The sequence below is a fragment of the Dermacentor albipictus genome, chromosome 6 (genome assembly GCF_038994185.2).
Source record: "Dermacentor albipictus isolate Rhodes 1998 colony chromosome 6, USDA_Dalb.pri_finalv2, whole genome shotgun sequence".
In the NCBI taxonomy this organism is placed as follows: domain Eukaryota; kingdom Metazoa; phylum Arthropoda; class Arachnida; order Ixodida; family Ixodidae; genus Dermacentor; species Dermacentor albipictus.
This window is the reverse complement of record NC_091826.1, coordinates 94895369-94911883: the sequence shown is the minus strand read 5'-3', so window position 1 is coordinate 94911883 and position 16515 is coordinate 94895369. Positions and strand designations below refer to the sequence as shown.

Here is a 16515-nt window from a genome sequence, read left to right as displayed (position 1 = left end):
CTAAAGATAATAGCTCCTCTACAAGCTGATATTTCAGTTTACAGTAAAAGAGGCAATGGATCCTAACAATCGCGAAAAGTGCGATCGAAAGGCTGTTTCTTTGTACATTTGTTCACAGCGGAAAGTAGAATCTATAGTGCTGCGTTTCCGACTGAATAACAACAGTTGGCGACGTCCGAGGTGATGGAGCCACCGATCTATATTGCGACACGCTGACGAAGATGTTTTCAGCTTGTTCAGAAGAAGACGAGGCTGTGGACTTCGCGCTGTCTACCATCTTGTCAGGTGCTATAATTATTGTGAATAACCTATAAATATATGTCTGACAGTTTTTAACACCGTAACATTTTTGGTGGAGGTTGCGGGATCATTGTCCAGACGGATTTACGGAGCGGGCGCTCCTTGGCTGCATCTAGAATGCCAACTCAAGGCGAGGATGCAACGGGCCATCGGAACCCACGCCCACCTTCATTCTAGCACAACCCAGCGGTACTTTTCTGTTACCGACGACACTGATGTTGAAGACTGGCTTAAACTATATGAGCGGCTGAGCGCCAGCAACCATTGGGACAAGACCATCATGCTCGCTAATTTGATATTTTACCTCGCGGGTACAGCACGCGTCTGGTTTCAGACCCATGAGGAGGAACTTACCAGCTCGGACATTTGTAAACAGAAGCTCAAGGATTTGTCTGGCAAGCCTGTTGGACGTCAACGCGCCGCCGAAAATGAATTCGCTTCACGTGTTCAGACGTGCACTGAATCCTACCTTACATACATCCAGGACGTGCTCGCTCTGTGCCGCAAAGTGGATCCGAAGATGTCTGAACCTGATAAAGTCGCACATGTCATTAAGGGCATTGCAAACGACGCCTTGCGCTTCCTTGTGGTCAAGAAATTTTCCACTGTGCAAGACATAATTACCAAATGCCGGCGGTTTAAAGAAGTCAAGAGTCGCCGCATTGCCCAGCCATTACCGCATTGCCCAGCCCCGCCTTAACAACATGGCTGCTACGTCCTCCTGCGAAGATCTCAGCACTCCGCCGAGGGCTATCGCTCTGATGACATCCTACATATCATCCGCCGTGAAATAGAAGCCGCATCTCCTGTCACAAGCCCTACCCATGACCCCGACAATTGCCAGGTGACCCTCTCGTTGATCCAGTCCATCGTGCGCCAATTGGCCATCGTTGGCTTGACCAACGTCTGCTCAGTTAATCGGCCTGACTACACTCCGCCCAGCACTGTCGTACGCACCCGCAGCCTGAATGCCCCAACGCGGTATCGGAACCCGGCCGAATAGCGCACTCCAGACGACAAGCCTACATGCTTCACTTGTGGCCGTATCGGCCATATTTCCCGTCACTGCCCATCTTGGTGGAATTTGACCCTCTGGCCCTACCTCCCATCCCCAATTCTGGCAACACTTCTCTACCTACCCGCTCTAGCCGGATTCCTTCGCCACGTCGCCGCTTCTAGCGCTTCTAACTAACGGGTGCAGCACCTGGAGGTGATGCTGCCAAACCAACGTGATGCAAAAATCGTCTTCTGACTTTGCCCACACATCGTAACCTCATTAAAGTGAACGTGGATGGTGTACCTGTTACGGCTGTGACACTGGTGCGCACGTATCAGTGATAAATGCTCAGCTTCGGAATCGTCTCACGAAAGTCATCACTCCTGCCCCGTCGCTTGCGGTCCGAGTCGCCAACGATGGAACACCAGCCGTTATTGGCATGTGTCCGGCTTGCGTGAGTGTCGCCGGACATTACACTTCTGTCTTATTTTATGTTTTAGAGCACCGGAGAGGGGGAAGGGCCCTCACGACCTCATCCATGGCCTTGACTTTCTCTCTACACATTCCGCTTTGATAGACTGTCCTGCTAGTGTTGTGCAACTCGCTCTGCCTCCTGCTATTGACCCTCCCAAGTGTGCTCCTTTACGGCTATGTTCCACGGAGCATATTCGCCTCCCTATCCGTGCCGTTACGTAAATAGGTGTCTCCCCCATTCCACCTGTATCAGACGCTGGCTACATCGTATCCCCTAATCCGTATGTCCTGCTCTCGCATAAAGTCGCTTTTCCTCACACCGTCATTACCATTTCGGACAACACGTGCTGCCTTCCGCTTGTGAACTTTGGACTTTGTACACAAGTACTCCCACGCGGAATATCCCTGGCGCAAATAACGCCAGCCAGAGGCTACCACGTTTCGGTTTTAACTTGTGACAGCTGCTCGTCCTTAACTTTTGCTTCGCCCCGTGTCCCTTCAGACTTGAATGCCTTTAGAAAATGATTGCTCTCGACCTGCCACCCCAGCGTGCTCAAGAACTACGTTGTCTCCTTGCGTCCTACTGGGACATATTCGACCTTGGAGAGCGCCTTTTAGGACAAACATCTGGCGTAAAACATCGAACAAACACCGGTGATATGAGCCCGATCCATCGGCGACACTACCGCGTCTCGCGTACTGAGCGAATCATCATCCAACATGAAGTTGGCAAGATGCTTTCTCGAGACATCATCGAACCTTCTTGCAGTGGGCATGCCCTGTTGCACCAGTTAAAAAGAAGGACAAAAGTTGGCGATTTTGCGTGCAATAGCGATACCTCAACAAAGCAACAAAGAGGGACGACTATCCGCTACCACACATTGACGGTGCCCTGGATTGCCTACATGGAGCACAATATTTTTCGTCCAGCGCTTCCCCTTGCCCTTGTTCTTTTTCGAGGCAAGGCGCATTGTCGGAGGAGCTGGCGAATCCTCCAGCAAGGCGGCTGCGCTCTGTGACTTGCCGCTTGTCACCTTCGCAGCTGGTGCCTTTCCGATGGCAGCCTGTAGTGCAGGTTTCTGGGGAACCCCCGAGATTGCCTTGGCCCCTGTGGTAGACTTGTTAGGAATGTCTACAAGTGAATCCGTTGTCTGGGCAATCACAGCATCTCCGGGGGTACAGTCTCTGTAAGGAATGGCAGGATCGGGCACCGCGGTACTGGTTGCGGATGCGGTCGAAGCAGCAGCCCGGTCTTCAGCTGTGGGGCAAGGAGGGACATGCGCTGACGTTTTGCTCTCTGGGAGGGCAATGGAACCCATCGCTTGCTCTGGGGAGTCACCCTCGTCATCGCTGTCGCGTTTCCGATAGGCAGACAAATCCATATCTTCCTCATATGAGCGCGAGGATCGCGCTTGTTTGGTGCGGCAAAGTCCACCATAGTACTTTATAATTCGTGGGCGCACGCACGCGCACAAAAGAAAAGCACGCGGTACCAACACATGCGAATCTCAGCGTTCACTCGCGCCAGTGCTGTGCGCGTGCAAGCGCAATACACACAAATGTCACGCACGTGGTGAGTGTCACCATCATACACGCAAATACACGCGCACAAACGCAACCCCTGCGAAGGTCAGTACAATCCACCGTAGGTGAGAGGTAGCGTACACGTGAAGTTCGTGAACGAGCAGCCATACACGCACGAAGCCGCGCACGTGGGGATAGGAGATTACTAGAGAGCTTTAGTTAAGGGGACGCAAGCGGCTTGCGTACGCAAAGAACTAGGCGCGACTGTACTGCGCATGCGCAGGCCGCTATGCCTACTTGAGTCCTTGGGGCTGCTGAAAACAACGCTGTCCGTAAGCGGTCACGTTACCCGCGTTACTCTCGCGGTGTACGAGAACTTACGAGTAGCTAGCGGGTAGATTCTGATAAATCTTTCGCCAACTGTCGACAGACGTCGTTTTTATATATATTAGAGAGGTATAGTGTGTCCGGTATTGGCGTAAACGCAGGCGGACGCGGGGCATTGGGGCTGGGTAGTAAATGGGAGCGGCCTGCAAGGTGCATCCACCTGATGGCGCAAAGCTCAAACAGACAAAAACAGCTAATATTGCTGTAAGGAAGTCTATTCTACTTTGCTGCTGGTGTGAATTTTCGGCACTGACGTAATCGCGTTGCTGCCAAAAATTTAGACCCGCTGCAAAGTAGAGTAGACTTGGTTGTAGCAATATTATCTGTTTTTATCGGTTTGAGCATTGCGCCGCCAGATGGATACACCATGCAGACCACTCCCGTTTACTCACCACCCCCAACGCCCCACGTCCGCCTTCGTTTATCCTAATACCGCACATACTAAACCTCTTTATTAAGTTATTTTATTAAGAATAGTTTGATTTGCTTTACTTTACATGCATGATTTCATATTTAAAAAAATTAAAACGAATAAAGGATCAGACGTTGATGGCGCTACGAGTGCATCCGACTTCACTGCCGCTTGCGTTTGGTGCACCTAACATATAACATGCTTCTAGTTGCGTACGCAAACGTAAACGCATCCAAGCGCTAGGGGCCCCAACGCCTTGCGTCCCCTAAACTAAAACTCTCTACTAGCACGCCAAAGTCCGGCGTGTAGCGCAAGAAATAACCCAAAAGTACATAGGCAAAAGCGTGGAAAAAGTGGCGAGGAACACGAGCCATGTGCAGCAGTACGGCAGGCGACCACTTCGACAGACCCAAGGCGCGATACAGTGCAAGGCGGAGCGCAGCGCGAAGTATGAGCTTGGGAGGGGAAAGTTGAGGAGGCCGCGACATTGCAAGCATGACTCGGAAAGTGGAGGACGAGCGCCGGGGAGACGGCCTGCGCATGCGCTGAATGGCCGCCGGCCACGGCATCTGCAGCAGTGTGGGCCATCTCATTTTCGCTTCTGATGGGAGGGGGGGGGGCGGCTTGAGGTGGGGAGGGCTGTGCTTGTATGCGGCGTCTACTGCTGAGATCAGTTCACTGTTCCAGCGTGGGTGACGGGAATCTCTGCTCCTGCAAGAGGCGATGGTGAGCGGTGTGTGTCCCTCCATTGGGTGTTGTCGCCGCTTACACTGGTAGCATTATTTTATTGCGACGAAGTACTGGTCTCGTCGTCGGTGGAACCAAAGGGTGCGAAGGAATTCGTGATGGCGCGCAAGACGACGTAAGGGTGCGCAAGTGCGGCGGCGATAGATACGATGGAGAGCGCGACATGAACTGCGTGACGGCCACTGTGAATCGAGCCCACGCGTCACCCACGCCCTGCTTCTCGCGATATCCCGATTAGCGAGGAAGTCGCAACACACTTCGCTCCGTTCGTGCAGACAGGTTGTCCACGCCAGCTACGTTACACGCAGCGGCCTCTTTCTAATGTAAACCCTGTACCTAAATGACCATAATACAATATATTGGTACGCGAAATGAAAACATGTACGAAGCTGCGCTCAAATTTTGCATTAGGGAGTATCGTAATCATACATAAATTTTTTTATCCACTTTCATTTCGATCCATGTATCATTTAATCAATATAATGAAGAAGTACAAGTGTGTACCACTTTGTTGTCCTTGGGGTTTTTCTTGGTTCACTTCATATAAACCTCTAATAAACATCGGGCAGCATGGTTTTTTTTCTCTTTGATGTATTTATGTATGTATGTATGTATGTATGTATGTATGTATGTATGTATGTATGTATGTATGTATGTATGTATGTATGTATGTATGTATGTATGTATGTATGTATGTATGTATGTATGTATCAGCTATTGCGAAGTAACTTTTCCTCCACTTTTTCTTTGTCTCATTAAAATTTGTACATGTCAAATTGAACTTACCCATTTTTTGCTTGTCAATGGCTGGTGACTTCGTGTGGTTCTCCTTTAGGAAAAGCTGTCCCATAGATTTCCATTGTTGTTGTTGAGCATCTAAAATACTGTCAAATACGAGTTATTAAATTAAATGCAGCGCATCTCTTTCCTTTCGTCTCAATGATATTGTAAAGTTTAATTGTCAGGCGACTTCTGAATGCGGCCGTTAGAGACCAGACTCGTCGATGGGGCTGCGCAGCACCGACAAAAGACCAAAGGCGCGAGCCCGTGAGCCAGCCCGTCTTCATCTCCTTCTGGAAGCAAATCGCCCAGTGCGTGGCGGAAGCGCGTGGCATTACGCCTTCTCCCAGAAGAGCATGGACTCGATGCTAAACAAGTCGTTGACAGGCAGAAAGAATTGTCCTAGCAAAAACGCAATGGTCCAAACACCATGAATATTGACACGTGTACATGTTTATCTTTATCGGGTGACCACGTTTTCCTGTTAACAAATGTTATCACGCAGCGCAGGACCCGCCGGCATGTATTGGAAGTTTCTGTAATTTTATCAATGGTTCCATCCGCTGTGTCTCGCCACACCTTGTACAATCTGATTACATGTACGCGCGATACGAATAGTGTAGAACTTTGTGGATGACACGCGGGTCCCAGCGATTAGTCTGGAACATTCGACGATTGATGTATAAAAGCCGACGCGCTTGACCCGTTGATCACATTTTCGACAATCGCCGACCATGTTCGCCGTTATCGTTGTGCTATAATTGTAGCCTGTTTTGTGGGTACAGGTTCGCCTAATGAATGTTAGTTTTGTCGTTTGCCGTGCTTGTTTCACTCTTGATGACAGCGTCGCTAAATCCGATATAGCCGCAAGGTTAGTGGGTGAACCTGGGCGCTTACACTCGTTGGAAATAAGCCGCGGTGCTTTTCGCTGCAGTTTTTCGAGTTTCGTTATATTAGTTACTGAGCGGGGAAACCAAACTTTCTTACCGTACTCTAAAATCGGTCTAAAGACAGCGGTATACGCCATAAGCTTAGTCGACATGGGTGCGATGGGGAGACATCTTCGGAGATAAAATAGCTTGCGTATGCCTTCGAGGTCGCGAAGGCAATGTGTACTTCACATCTCAGGTCAGAAGTTAAAGAGATGCCTAAGAATTTATGCTTCCGAACTTTTGATAGCATTGTGCCGTTAATAAAGTACGGAAAATCGTACGGTTGTTTTTTTCTTGTCCCCGTCATGCAAACAGAATTTGTCATTTGCCATTCTTTGCACCATTCGTTTAACTGGTCTAGTGAATTTCTAAGCGAAACATAATCTTCGTAGGTATTAATTCTTTGGTAAATGACGCAGTCATCAGCAAACAGTTTGGTGTTAGAGGAAATTTTTCTGGCTATGGTCATTAATGAAAATTAAAAATAATAGTTGCCCCAACACGGATCCATGGGGGACGCCTGGTGTGGCAAGCACTGTCGCAGATTCCACATGCTGAAATAGTACGAATTGTGTTCGGTTTCATAAGAAATCTATTACCCAGTCTAAAATTGCCCCATTCCCAATAAAACTCGCAATTTTGTTAACACTAACTGTGGTATACGCGATCAAATGCTTTCGAAAGGTCTAATAATGTTATATCAGTCTGGCTACAGCTGATGTTAAATGCGAGGTCATGCACAACTTGCGTAAGGTGCGTGACGGTTGACAATCCATGGCGGAATCCGTGCTGGTGTGGTGTTAAAAAGTTGTGTGTCAAAAAATTTTGTTATGTGTTTAAGGACGATATGCTCGAGCATCTTCCAAGCGGTGCTAGTGAGAGATATTGGTAGATAATTAGAGGGCAATGAGGTATCTCCTGTTTTGTGCATTGGGATCACTTGCACATTGTTTCCAGTGGTCGGGTAAAGATGAGAGAGAGAGAGAGAACAACTTTAGTGCAAATGCCTGCAGAGTCGGTTAGGCTCCCTCCACGCAGGGAGGACAAGCTTTTACCGCGACCCGGCCACTACGTCAGTCTCGTGCATTGTGCTCCGCGAGGTCTTGGTTCCTCGCTACTTCCGCGGATCCGAGAGGGCCGCCGCCCCCTTCCTGGGGGTGCTGCCCCCCTTCTCCTCGGTTTCGTGAGGTCGCTGCCTCTCTAGAGCTGCCGAGACCTGCTGGACGGCCTTTAGTTGTGTATCTTGGTCATAGCTCCTCGTTGCAGCCTCTAGCTGCGGCGCGATCGTCGTCTTTTCGCTGGCTTCTCGCGGATTTATACTACAGTCCCAAAGAATGTGAGCCGCGGTGGCTCTCTCATTAGCGCACAGTCTACACGCGTCACTCGCGTACACGCTCGGACACACGTGCTTAGCTAGCAGAGGGGTGAGCAGGGACCCCGTCTGTTTTTGCCTGTATAACACTGCCTCCTTCCGGGTAAGCCCCGGGTGAGGCTGCGGCATTGTCTGTCTGTTAAGTCTGTACCACTTCACTATTTCGTTGAAGGTGGTCATCTTGTCCTTGGCACTGCACCGCGACCAACACTCCGAGTCGGCCGTGCTTGCAGCTGCGCGGTTGGTTAGTCCTCGCGCGGCCGAGTTGGCCGTCACGTTGTGGTTTACGTTCCCGCGTTCCGACACGTCACTGCCCATGTGGGCCGGAAGCCACTTTATGACCACAGCGCTTTTGCGTCCGATGTCTTCCGCCTTGCACAGTATGCGCGCAGCCTCACTACATACCCTACCCTTGGCGTAGTTCTTCACTGCCGTTCTAGAGTCACACAACACTGTAGTGCATCCGGGCTCGGAGACGGCCAAGGCAATGGCCACCTTCTCCGCCCAGTGCGCCTCTCGAGTCCGGATGCTCGCCGCAGTCTTCGTTGCACCCATCGATGCCCCGACAGCCACCATCGCGTATGCGTCGCTGCTCCCTCGATACTCCGCCGCGTCCACAGAGGTGGCGCCTTCTTCTCTGGCGTGGAGGTCTACGAGAGCCCTGGTCCTCGCCAACCTCCGCTCCTTGTTGTGCTCGGGGTTCATGTTCCTCGGGATCGGGCAGACCCTCAGCTTTCTGTTGATGCTATCCGGTATAGGTACCTCTTTCTGCCGCTCGCCTTCCCTTGGCTCGATGCCAAGGTCCCGCAGTATCTTTCTTCCGGTTCCCGTTTCAGAGAGACGCTCGAGTTGAGCCGTTTTCTGCGCTTCGGCTATTTCGTCCAGCGTGTTGTGGACTCCCAGTGCCATGAATGTTTCGGTGCTCGTGCTCCCGAGGAGGCCGAGTACCGCCTTATACGCCTTGCGTATGGTGGCGTCTATCTTGTTACGTTCGCTCGGCCTCCAGTTGTGGAAGGCGGCCACGTACGTTATGTGGCTAACTGCGAAGGATTGAACGAGCCTAGTAAGGCTCTCTTCCTTCATCCCCGCTCTTCTGTTGGACACCCTCTTGATGAGTCTCATTGCCACGGCCGCTTTGCCAGCGAGCTTGTTGACCGTTTCACCGTTGACTCGGTTTCGCTAGATGAGCAGCCCAAGCACTCGAATCTTCTCGACCTCCGGTATTACTTGTCCTCCCGCTGTCTTGACCGTGATCTTGGGCTGCTCGTACTTGACTTCTATATCATTTCTTTTCCTGCCCGCTCCTGTCGGTGGAATCACCAGCAGTTCTGACTTGTCCTGAGAGCAAACGAGTCCAGACCCGCCCAGCTGCTCGTCGATGGTGTTGACCGCTTCTTGCAGCGTTGTCTCGATGTGTCCGTCGCTTCCTCCCCCTACACATAGCGTAACGTCGTCGACGTAGATGGTGTGCCGGACTCCCGCTACTCTTTATAGCCGGTTGGCCACCCCGATCATCAAGAGGTTGAAGAGAAGCGGGGAGATCACCGAGCCCTGCGGAGTTCCGACGCTGCCCAGCTTCTTCTCTTCGAGCTGCAGGTCTCCCGCACAGATTTCGGTGGTCCGTCCAATCAGGAAGTGTTTGATGTACTGGTATGCTCTTCTGCCCATGTTTAGTCTGGATACTTGGGCCAGGATAGCCGAGTGCCTCACTTTATCGAAGGCGCTCTGCAAGTCCAGCCCGAGTATGGCTCTGTTGTCCTTGGTGCCCGTCGTATCGTCGATGATCTCGTTCTTCAGTAAGATCCCCAAGCCTGGAAAGCCGCCCAACATAGAGAACCTCAGGCCGATCTCACTCAATTCGTGCGTAGGAAAGGTCCTCGAGCACGTTCTCATGAACAGGTGGCAGCGTTACCTGGAAGAATCGGAGCTTTACCCAAATTCCATCATCGGGTTTCGGAAGAAGCTCGGGACGCAAGACGCCATGGTAAAGATGAGTGCAATAGAGATTTTCGAAATATCACGCCCAAGTATCGGCTGCACCACTCTGCGTATGTCTTTAGAAAATGGTTTGGAATGTCATCTGGTCCGCATAATTTTTTAGGGTCGAGGTTGAGAAACATGTTATTGGGACACTAAAGGTTACAAGTTAAAGTGACAAAGCAATGCTCTAGAACATTAAGGCGTCATTATAATCGCGAACAGAGCTTTAGTAAGCGAGAAATTGAGGTAAATGCATGACACTATTTCAGACCCCACGCGACATTCTGGTAGCAGCCTGATGACGAAGGCACTCCTCATCATAATTTATATCACTAGTACTCAACTACTCGTAAGGTTATAAGACAGAAGAAAATGCTGCTTGCCTACTTCTGTTCGATTCTAAGAAAAAATAACATTTTGAAGTTACCCTTCAGTAGTATGAGTGGTCGAAAGGTTTCTTTTTCACTCGACCCTGCGCGCTCGACTCAGCGCCGCGCGCTTTCGAGTTTCAGTTGTTTCGTTACAGCGTCGTGCTGAATTGGCTCTGCTGGCTCGCTAAACATGCATTTGGAAGAAGCAGCGAGAATGTCACGTCCATGTGATGTCGTGGGTTGCACGAATGATCGGCGGAACTTGGCCAAGGGAAGTTGCAGCGGCGAATACAACGGTACTTATCACTGTGTGCCAACGAGTGAACCTATCCGTTCGAAGTGGTTAAGTGCCGTACCTCTGCCACAGCGTGTTCAGCCGAAAAATCGCCTAGTGTGGTCCCTGCACTTTCGTCCAGAGGATTACGACTTCAACGCCGACTTGCTGAAGCCGTGTGGCGTGCCTTTCAAAGCAATGCTTTCCTGTAGCGCTGTTCCGTCGATCTTGCCTGCATTATCCGAAGCGCAAGAACAACTACAGGTCGAAGAGTGAGTGAGTGAGTGAGTGAGTGAGTGAGTGAGTGAGTGAGTGAGTGAGTGAGTGAGTGAGTGAGTGAGTGAGTGAGTGAGTGAGTGAGTGAGTGAGTGAGTGAGTGAGTGAGTGAGTGAGTGAGTGAGTGCGGCATTTGGTTTTCACGAAGGAAATGCTAAAATTTGCGAATATGTACAGCCATGACATACAGTTGCCGTCTTAATGGTACGCAACGACGTCGGCAGCGCGAGCCCTCAGCAGCAGGTGACGTTCATCAGTGTTCAAACCGCTGAACTCGAGCCCAGCATCGCGAGCCAATGTGTCGTTGCCAGAGTCGTCCATCGCAACGAGCGTCAAAAGCTGGCGTCATAAAATAAAGAGCCAGCTTATCGTCGCGCGCTGTCCCTTTCTCTAGCCACCATAGTTACGCTTTCGCGTTGCTGTCGGCTCTGTCTTGGCTTTGTTTCTGGCCGCACGTTTGCGTTTTGCGCAGAACAGCTGTAGCGCCATCTGCGGGCGCCATTTTCCTCACCGATGGCGCAACGTAACTATGAGACGAAGACGTCACCACTCATCGATCAGAGGGCGGGCGATTTGAACTACGCTAGAGGTACGAGGACGCTTCAGAACGCATTTTCTCCTAAAACAAGTCTCTTCTTCGCACGAAACAAGCATTTCGAGGTTTCTGCGATCATATTTCAACAGTCTACGTTGACTTAGTATTAACTTTAGTGTCCTTTTAAGGATACCCGCGTGAGATATGATTATAGGATCGATGCGCGATGTTGAACAGCTACTCAAGTCTGAAAGGTTGCTGTCACCTTTTGTGAAGTTCGAGTGAAAATAGTGGTGTACGCATTAGCGTTGGTAGTTTTTTCCCTCAGGGTACAAGTCCGATAGTAGGGCGGAAACGGTTCCAGAGTCACTGATGTCAGAAAGTTAGGCAGCGTTACATGAAAATAATGTTCGTTTGCTTTTTTGGCTGTCTGTCGAAAATGTGCCACTGCGCATGCTAGTTTGTTAGTTTTGGATGGGCATTATCCATGATTTTTAGTAGATTTATGCATCTTTTTTACATGACGTTTGGCGTGGATGACATCCCGAGTTATCCATGGGCTTGTTCTTTGTGGTCGCTTGTTATTTAACGGAACATACCTACGCAGCAGGAAACTACATTATTAAAATTAAGCCAGGCTTTGTTCACATCGATTGACAGGTCGGAGGTTATTCAGAAAAGACTTGAAATTCGTGCGCAAGTTAGGTTAGTATGCGGGCGTCATGCGCCGTCTCGAAGTTGGGTACTGTATATGTATTACAACGCGTTCTGATAGAGTGGTCCAGCGTCAACAAGCATAGCAGTATGTTGTGGCCTGAAACGCCTTCAATAATTTCTTTCTGTGCTTGGTGCCCTGAAAAATGATCACTGACAAGTATAAGATCAAGGATATTCTTTGCTGAAAAATGTCCTTGTCAAGAATATCCAATTTCTCAAGAAGATGGTGTGTGATACATAGTTACCTAGTGCACGTCCGGAATGGTTAGGTCACCCGTAAAGATAATTGTGGAGTTATTAGCATATCGGTCTAAAAAGTCATAAATGGCAGAAATGCTTTCATCACCCGAAGAGGGGCTTCTATAGAAGCAACCCACACAAATAGTAATATTGTTGCAAAGAAGCCTGCAAAACAGGCTTTCACACCGGACACATCTGGCAGCAAACAAATGGGAGGTTTTTCTTTATCACAAGAGCCACGCCACCACCACGGGAACCCCGATCTTTGCGAATGACTGACTAGTTCGGGCGCATGATTTCATGGCTGCAAATATCCGGTGAAAGCCACGTTACCGTGACGGCGACTATATCAGGCTCGCGATCAGTTAACAGGTTTCCGAAAGATTTTATTGTGTTTAATAACCCATTTGCATTTACATTTATTATTGTTAGTTGTCTTATCGAGTTCTTCTCCGCGTTATTGGCAGGCCGCTTATTTTGATTGATTCCGCTTCTTTTTTAAGGGGTACGTTTGTCATTGGTTTCGTCGTCCCAAACAAAGGCGCGACTGTTGATGTACAGTTTGCCGAACGCGAGGGAGACTTTGTCGGGTTTGACGCAATTTTCTTTGGCACTGTTGCACAGTTTCTTCCTAATGTCGCGAATTTTAGGAGAAACATTTCCCCAATGGCAAATTTTAAGCCTTTAAGTTAACAATATTTTTTTTCAATATTGCCGATTCGTAGTGAGAAGTTAGAAGTTTAATCATTACCGGCCTTGTCTTTTTCACTTACGGTCTGCCTAACCGATGTATGCGTTCTATAGTAACTGGGTCCAGCTCGAGGATATCTTGCACGATACTTCTGCTAACTGTCCGCTCAAGACTGTCACTCGTTTCTTCTTGCGATTCCGGTGTGCCATAAGGTATTAGATTAGCTCTCCTGCTTCTGTTCTCAGGACATAGATTTTCTTCCATGGTTTCTATTACGCGACTCATGCGGGAAATCTCACTCTCAGAAGATTGTACTTTATTTTCTAGAAACGCTATGGTAGCTAATTTGGTCCCTATATCTGCAAGACTTTCTTCCTTTATTTTTTTTATATCCGCAGCAATTTTTTATTCAGTTGCTTAGCGCTGCCCTTTATACTTCAAGGCCGGGGCTAGTTTCTAAGCCTCCTGATAACAGTAGCCGCTTCTACAGAAATACAGGTATATGAAACACCCCATGACATAGCTGCGGGCATGGCAGCACCACCCAAAAAGCGGTCGCTAGAGCGAAAGCATTTTCCAAACGGTCTTCTAACCTGCTCAATGAAGACGAGAGTATTGGTGCGCCACATGCTAGTAGTGCCGCCGTGCCCACTGCCAATGTAATACCCATGCGGGATATATATGCCACACTTCTGTGGAGGCGCTCGCACCGGCTGATGTGCTGAACTGTCGGCGCACGTTCCTTTGTCCGCATATCCAGCGTCTTCTCAATATTTGTGGTGTCGGAAATAATTTCCGCAACGGTATTAGGTGGGTTGCGTATCAATCCGGTCAAAAGCTCTCGCTTTAAACACCACATCAAGAAGCGAAGTTTTATTCTTCCGGCATTTCTGGGTCGGTGTGTCGGAAGAGGCGAGTCATCTCCTCCGTAAAGATCGCGATGTTCTCGTTCGGCAGCAGCATGCGGGTTTCCAGTAAAGCTTGCGCTCGCTCTTTGCGCATGACGCTCGTGAACGTCTGCACAAAGCCGTTGCGGAACAGGTCTCATGTAGTCAGGGTCGATTCCCGGTTCTCATACCACGTCCTTGCCGCGCCTTCTAAGGTGAACTATACATGCCTAAGCTTGTCGTTGGAGTTCCAGTTCTTGAATGCAGCAACCCGTTCATATGTTTCCAGCCAGTTATCAATGTCTTCAAATGATGATCCAAGGACTTCCGGTGGCTCCCTGGGCTGTTGAATTGGCGACGAACTTTCTGGTCGTCAAAGGCAAAAGTCCGTGCCCCGGGCCTAGTCCTTGCAGCCTGCGGCTACATCGTTGCTTGTTGGCAACGTTGGTGCTTTCTTCTACGTTCGGGCTTGGGCCGCGGCTTTATGGGGACGTCCGATATATGAAAGCAAAGCACCTTCACCATATGTCACGTAGTAGTGACGGTAAATAAAACAGTAGCAACACTGCGAATGACGAAAGTAGCTTGTGCTGGGCAAACCTGTGCCCACAATTGTGGGGAACACAGTCCGCAATCGTCGAATTCTGATCTCCCGGTCAAGCGCTTCGAATTTTATACACAAACCATCGAGCGTTCCAGAATAATCGCTGGTACTCGAGTGTGTTCAAGAAAGTTCTACGCCATTCGCGTCGCGCATACATTGGATCTGGTTGCACAAGGTTCAGTGACAACGGAAAGCGGATAGAACCATCGATAACATTACAGAAACTTCCGATACAGGCAGGCGCGTCCCGCGCATAGCGATAAGATTTACGCGACGGTGAAAAGCGCTCGCCTAAAAAAAGATGCACAAGTCCACGAATGAATATATATATATATATATATATATATATATATATATATATATATATATATATATATATATATATATAATATACGTCGGTTACGGCTATGAAAACATGTCGCGACAGCGGAGCGAGTATTTAATCTTTCGACGATCGAGTAAGCTAAGAGGTGTTAGCGTCTCTTTCTTGATATCAACGCCACGTCATTCTAGGTGACAGCTGTCTTCTGTACTTTCGATTACAGCTGCGGGAGTGGAGATCAGAGGTGGCACTGACGAAGACTACCTTCAATCGCACTTCGATAGGCATGAGGTGATGTCCGATGTCCGGAAAGGCAACCTTCAAGCCCTCCCCCCCGGTTCGCGGCATGAAGTCACCATTGCTCTTCCCCGCAACTGGGTGACGTCGGCCGAAGGCGTCGACTACAAGCTGGAGGCGTACCTAGCGGCACGTGTTATTAACGCGTAAGGACTGAAGTCGAAGCTGTCTAGTACTGCTCTTGTACCATTTGAAATTTCAAATTTTACTGCCTTTTTGATAAAAGGAGGACCTGGCACTACCACGCGGACAAGTCGGCAGCACACGAATCCTGTACCAGCAAGGACAGCTACCGAAACGCCTTACGAAGACAAAGACGCAGCAACGACCACAACACCGGCCAAGGTAGAGCCAGGCATTGATCCGGCAACAACAACCACAGCAGGTGTGGGGCATCCGAGCGAGAATGACAAGCCATCCGTCCTCACTTGGATTCTGCTGGCACTGGTTGCTGGATTCGTCGTGTTCATCGCAGTTATACTGCTGTACAGGGCGAGGGCGAGCACCACTACTGAGAGTCAGGGCCCCTCCACAAACACGCAAACAGCGACAACTATGTGAAGTTCGAAAGTACAGACCGTGTGTGCTTTGTTTTTAAAAGAACATGAAACCGTATGAAGCTAGAATACCGCATGGTATTTGTGACCAAAAGAAACCACTGAGTACTTTTGACAATGCCACAAATCGTCTGAAACACTCGATAGCAGGGCTAGGCGATCCTTATACGATTTCCCCAACTGCTTCTTGAAAGACATGAACAGTATCGTGGTTTATTCTCACTTATTTTCAAAAAAACTGCAGTAGTAATTTCTTTCTTTGGCTTCCCTGCAACACGTTCCAGATAATAATGGCGCTTAGGTTAAGGGTAGAAGGAACGGATCACTACGGTTAATTTCACTTTGATGGCTTCGCTCAAAATGGTCACGTAACCCACGCCAACGAATTAGTCGAGCTATCAGCGTGCGGAGCTCCCATTCAGCCTCCCTTCCACGATCTTGGGTCGAGCGCATATGAACTTACGTATGGCCATTCTACATTAGGAAATAGTGCGTTGCTTGATTAGTTCCATTGGTCACTTCAGTATACATATTGCGAAAGCGGCAATATTGGTTGTGAGTAGAAACCACATGTCGCTTCATAGAAATGCAGTATTATCAGAACGGTGATATCCGTCGTCTGTATAAGCCACCAAATAGCCCGGCATCCTAGCCAAAAGTGCCTGCATCCTATCCAAAAGATCCGGAGTTGCCACGGAAAGTTATTTTGCGTGTGTTGGGCTGTCCCAGACCAATCAACTATATTCGCAGACTCTAGATCGTGGCACGGCCGAACACAACAAAGACGTAAAGGGGAGAGCTGTCATGATTGATGCACTCATTCACTTTGTTATACTACT

General features: G+C 49.2%; 1 protein-coding gene and 1 pseudogene across 1 annotated transcript in view; one reads left to right on the top strand and one right to left on the bottom strand.

Annotated features, from left to right (window-relative positions):
- The window catches only part of LOC139061294 (calcium-activated chloride channel regulator 1-like), a 180727-nt gene extending 164798 nt beyond the window's left edge, over positions 1-15929 (top strand). The window contains exons 13-14 of the mRNA XM_070541067.1: positions 15046-15265; positions 15346-15929. Coding sequence (XP_070397168.1) covers positions 15046-15265; positions 15346-15481 — 356 coding nt within the window. The 3' untranslated portion in view covers positions 15482-15929. The remainder of the gene's footprint in view (positions 1-15045; positions 15266-15345) is intronic.
- LOC139061432 (uncharacterized) lies at positions 7668-9755 on the bottom strand (annotated as a pseudogene).
- Positions 15930-16515: the final 586 nt, after the last annotated feature.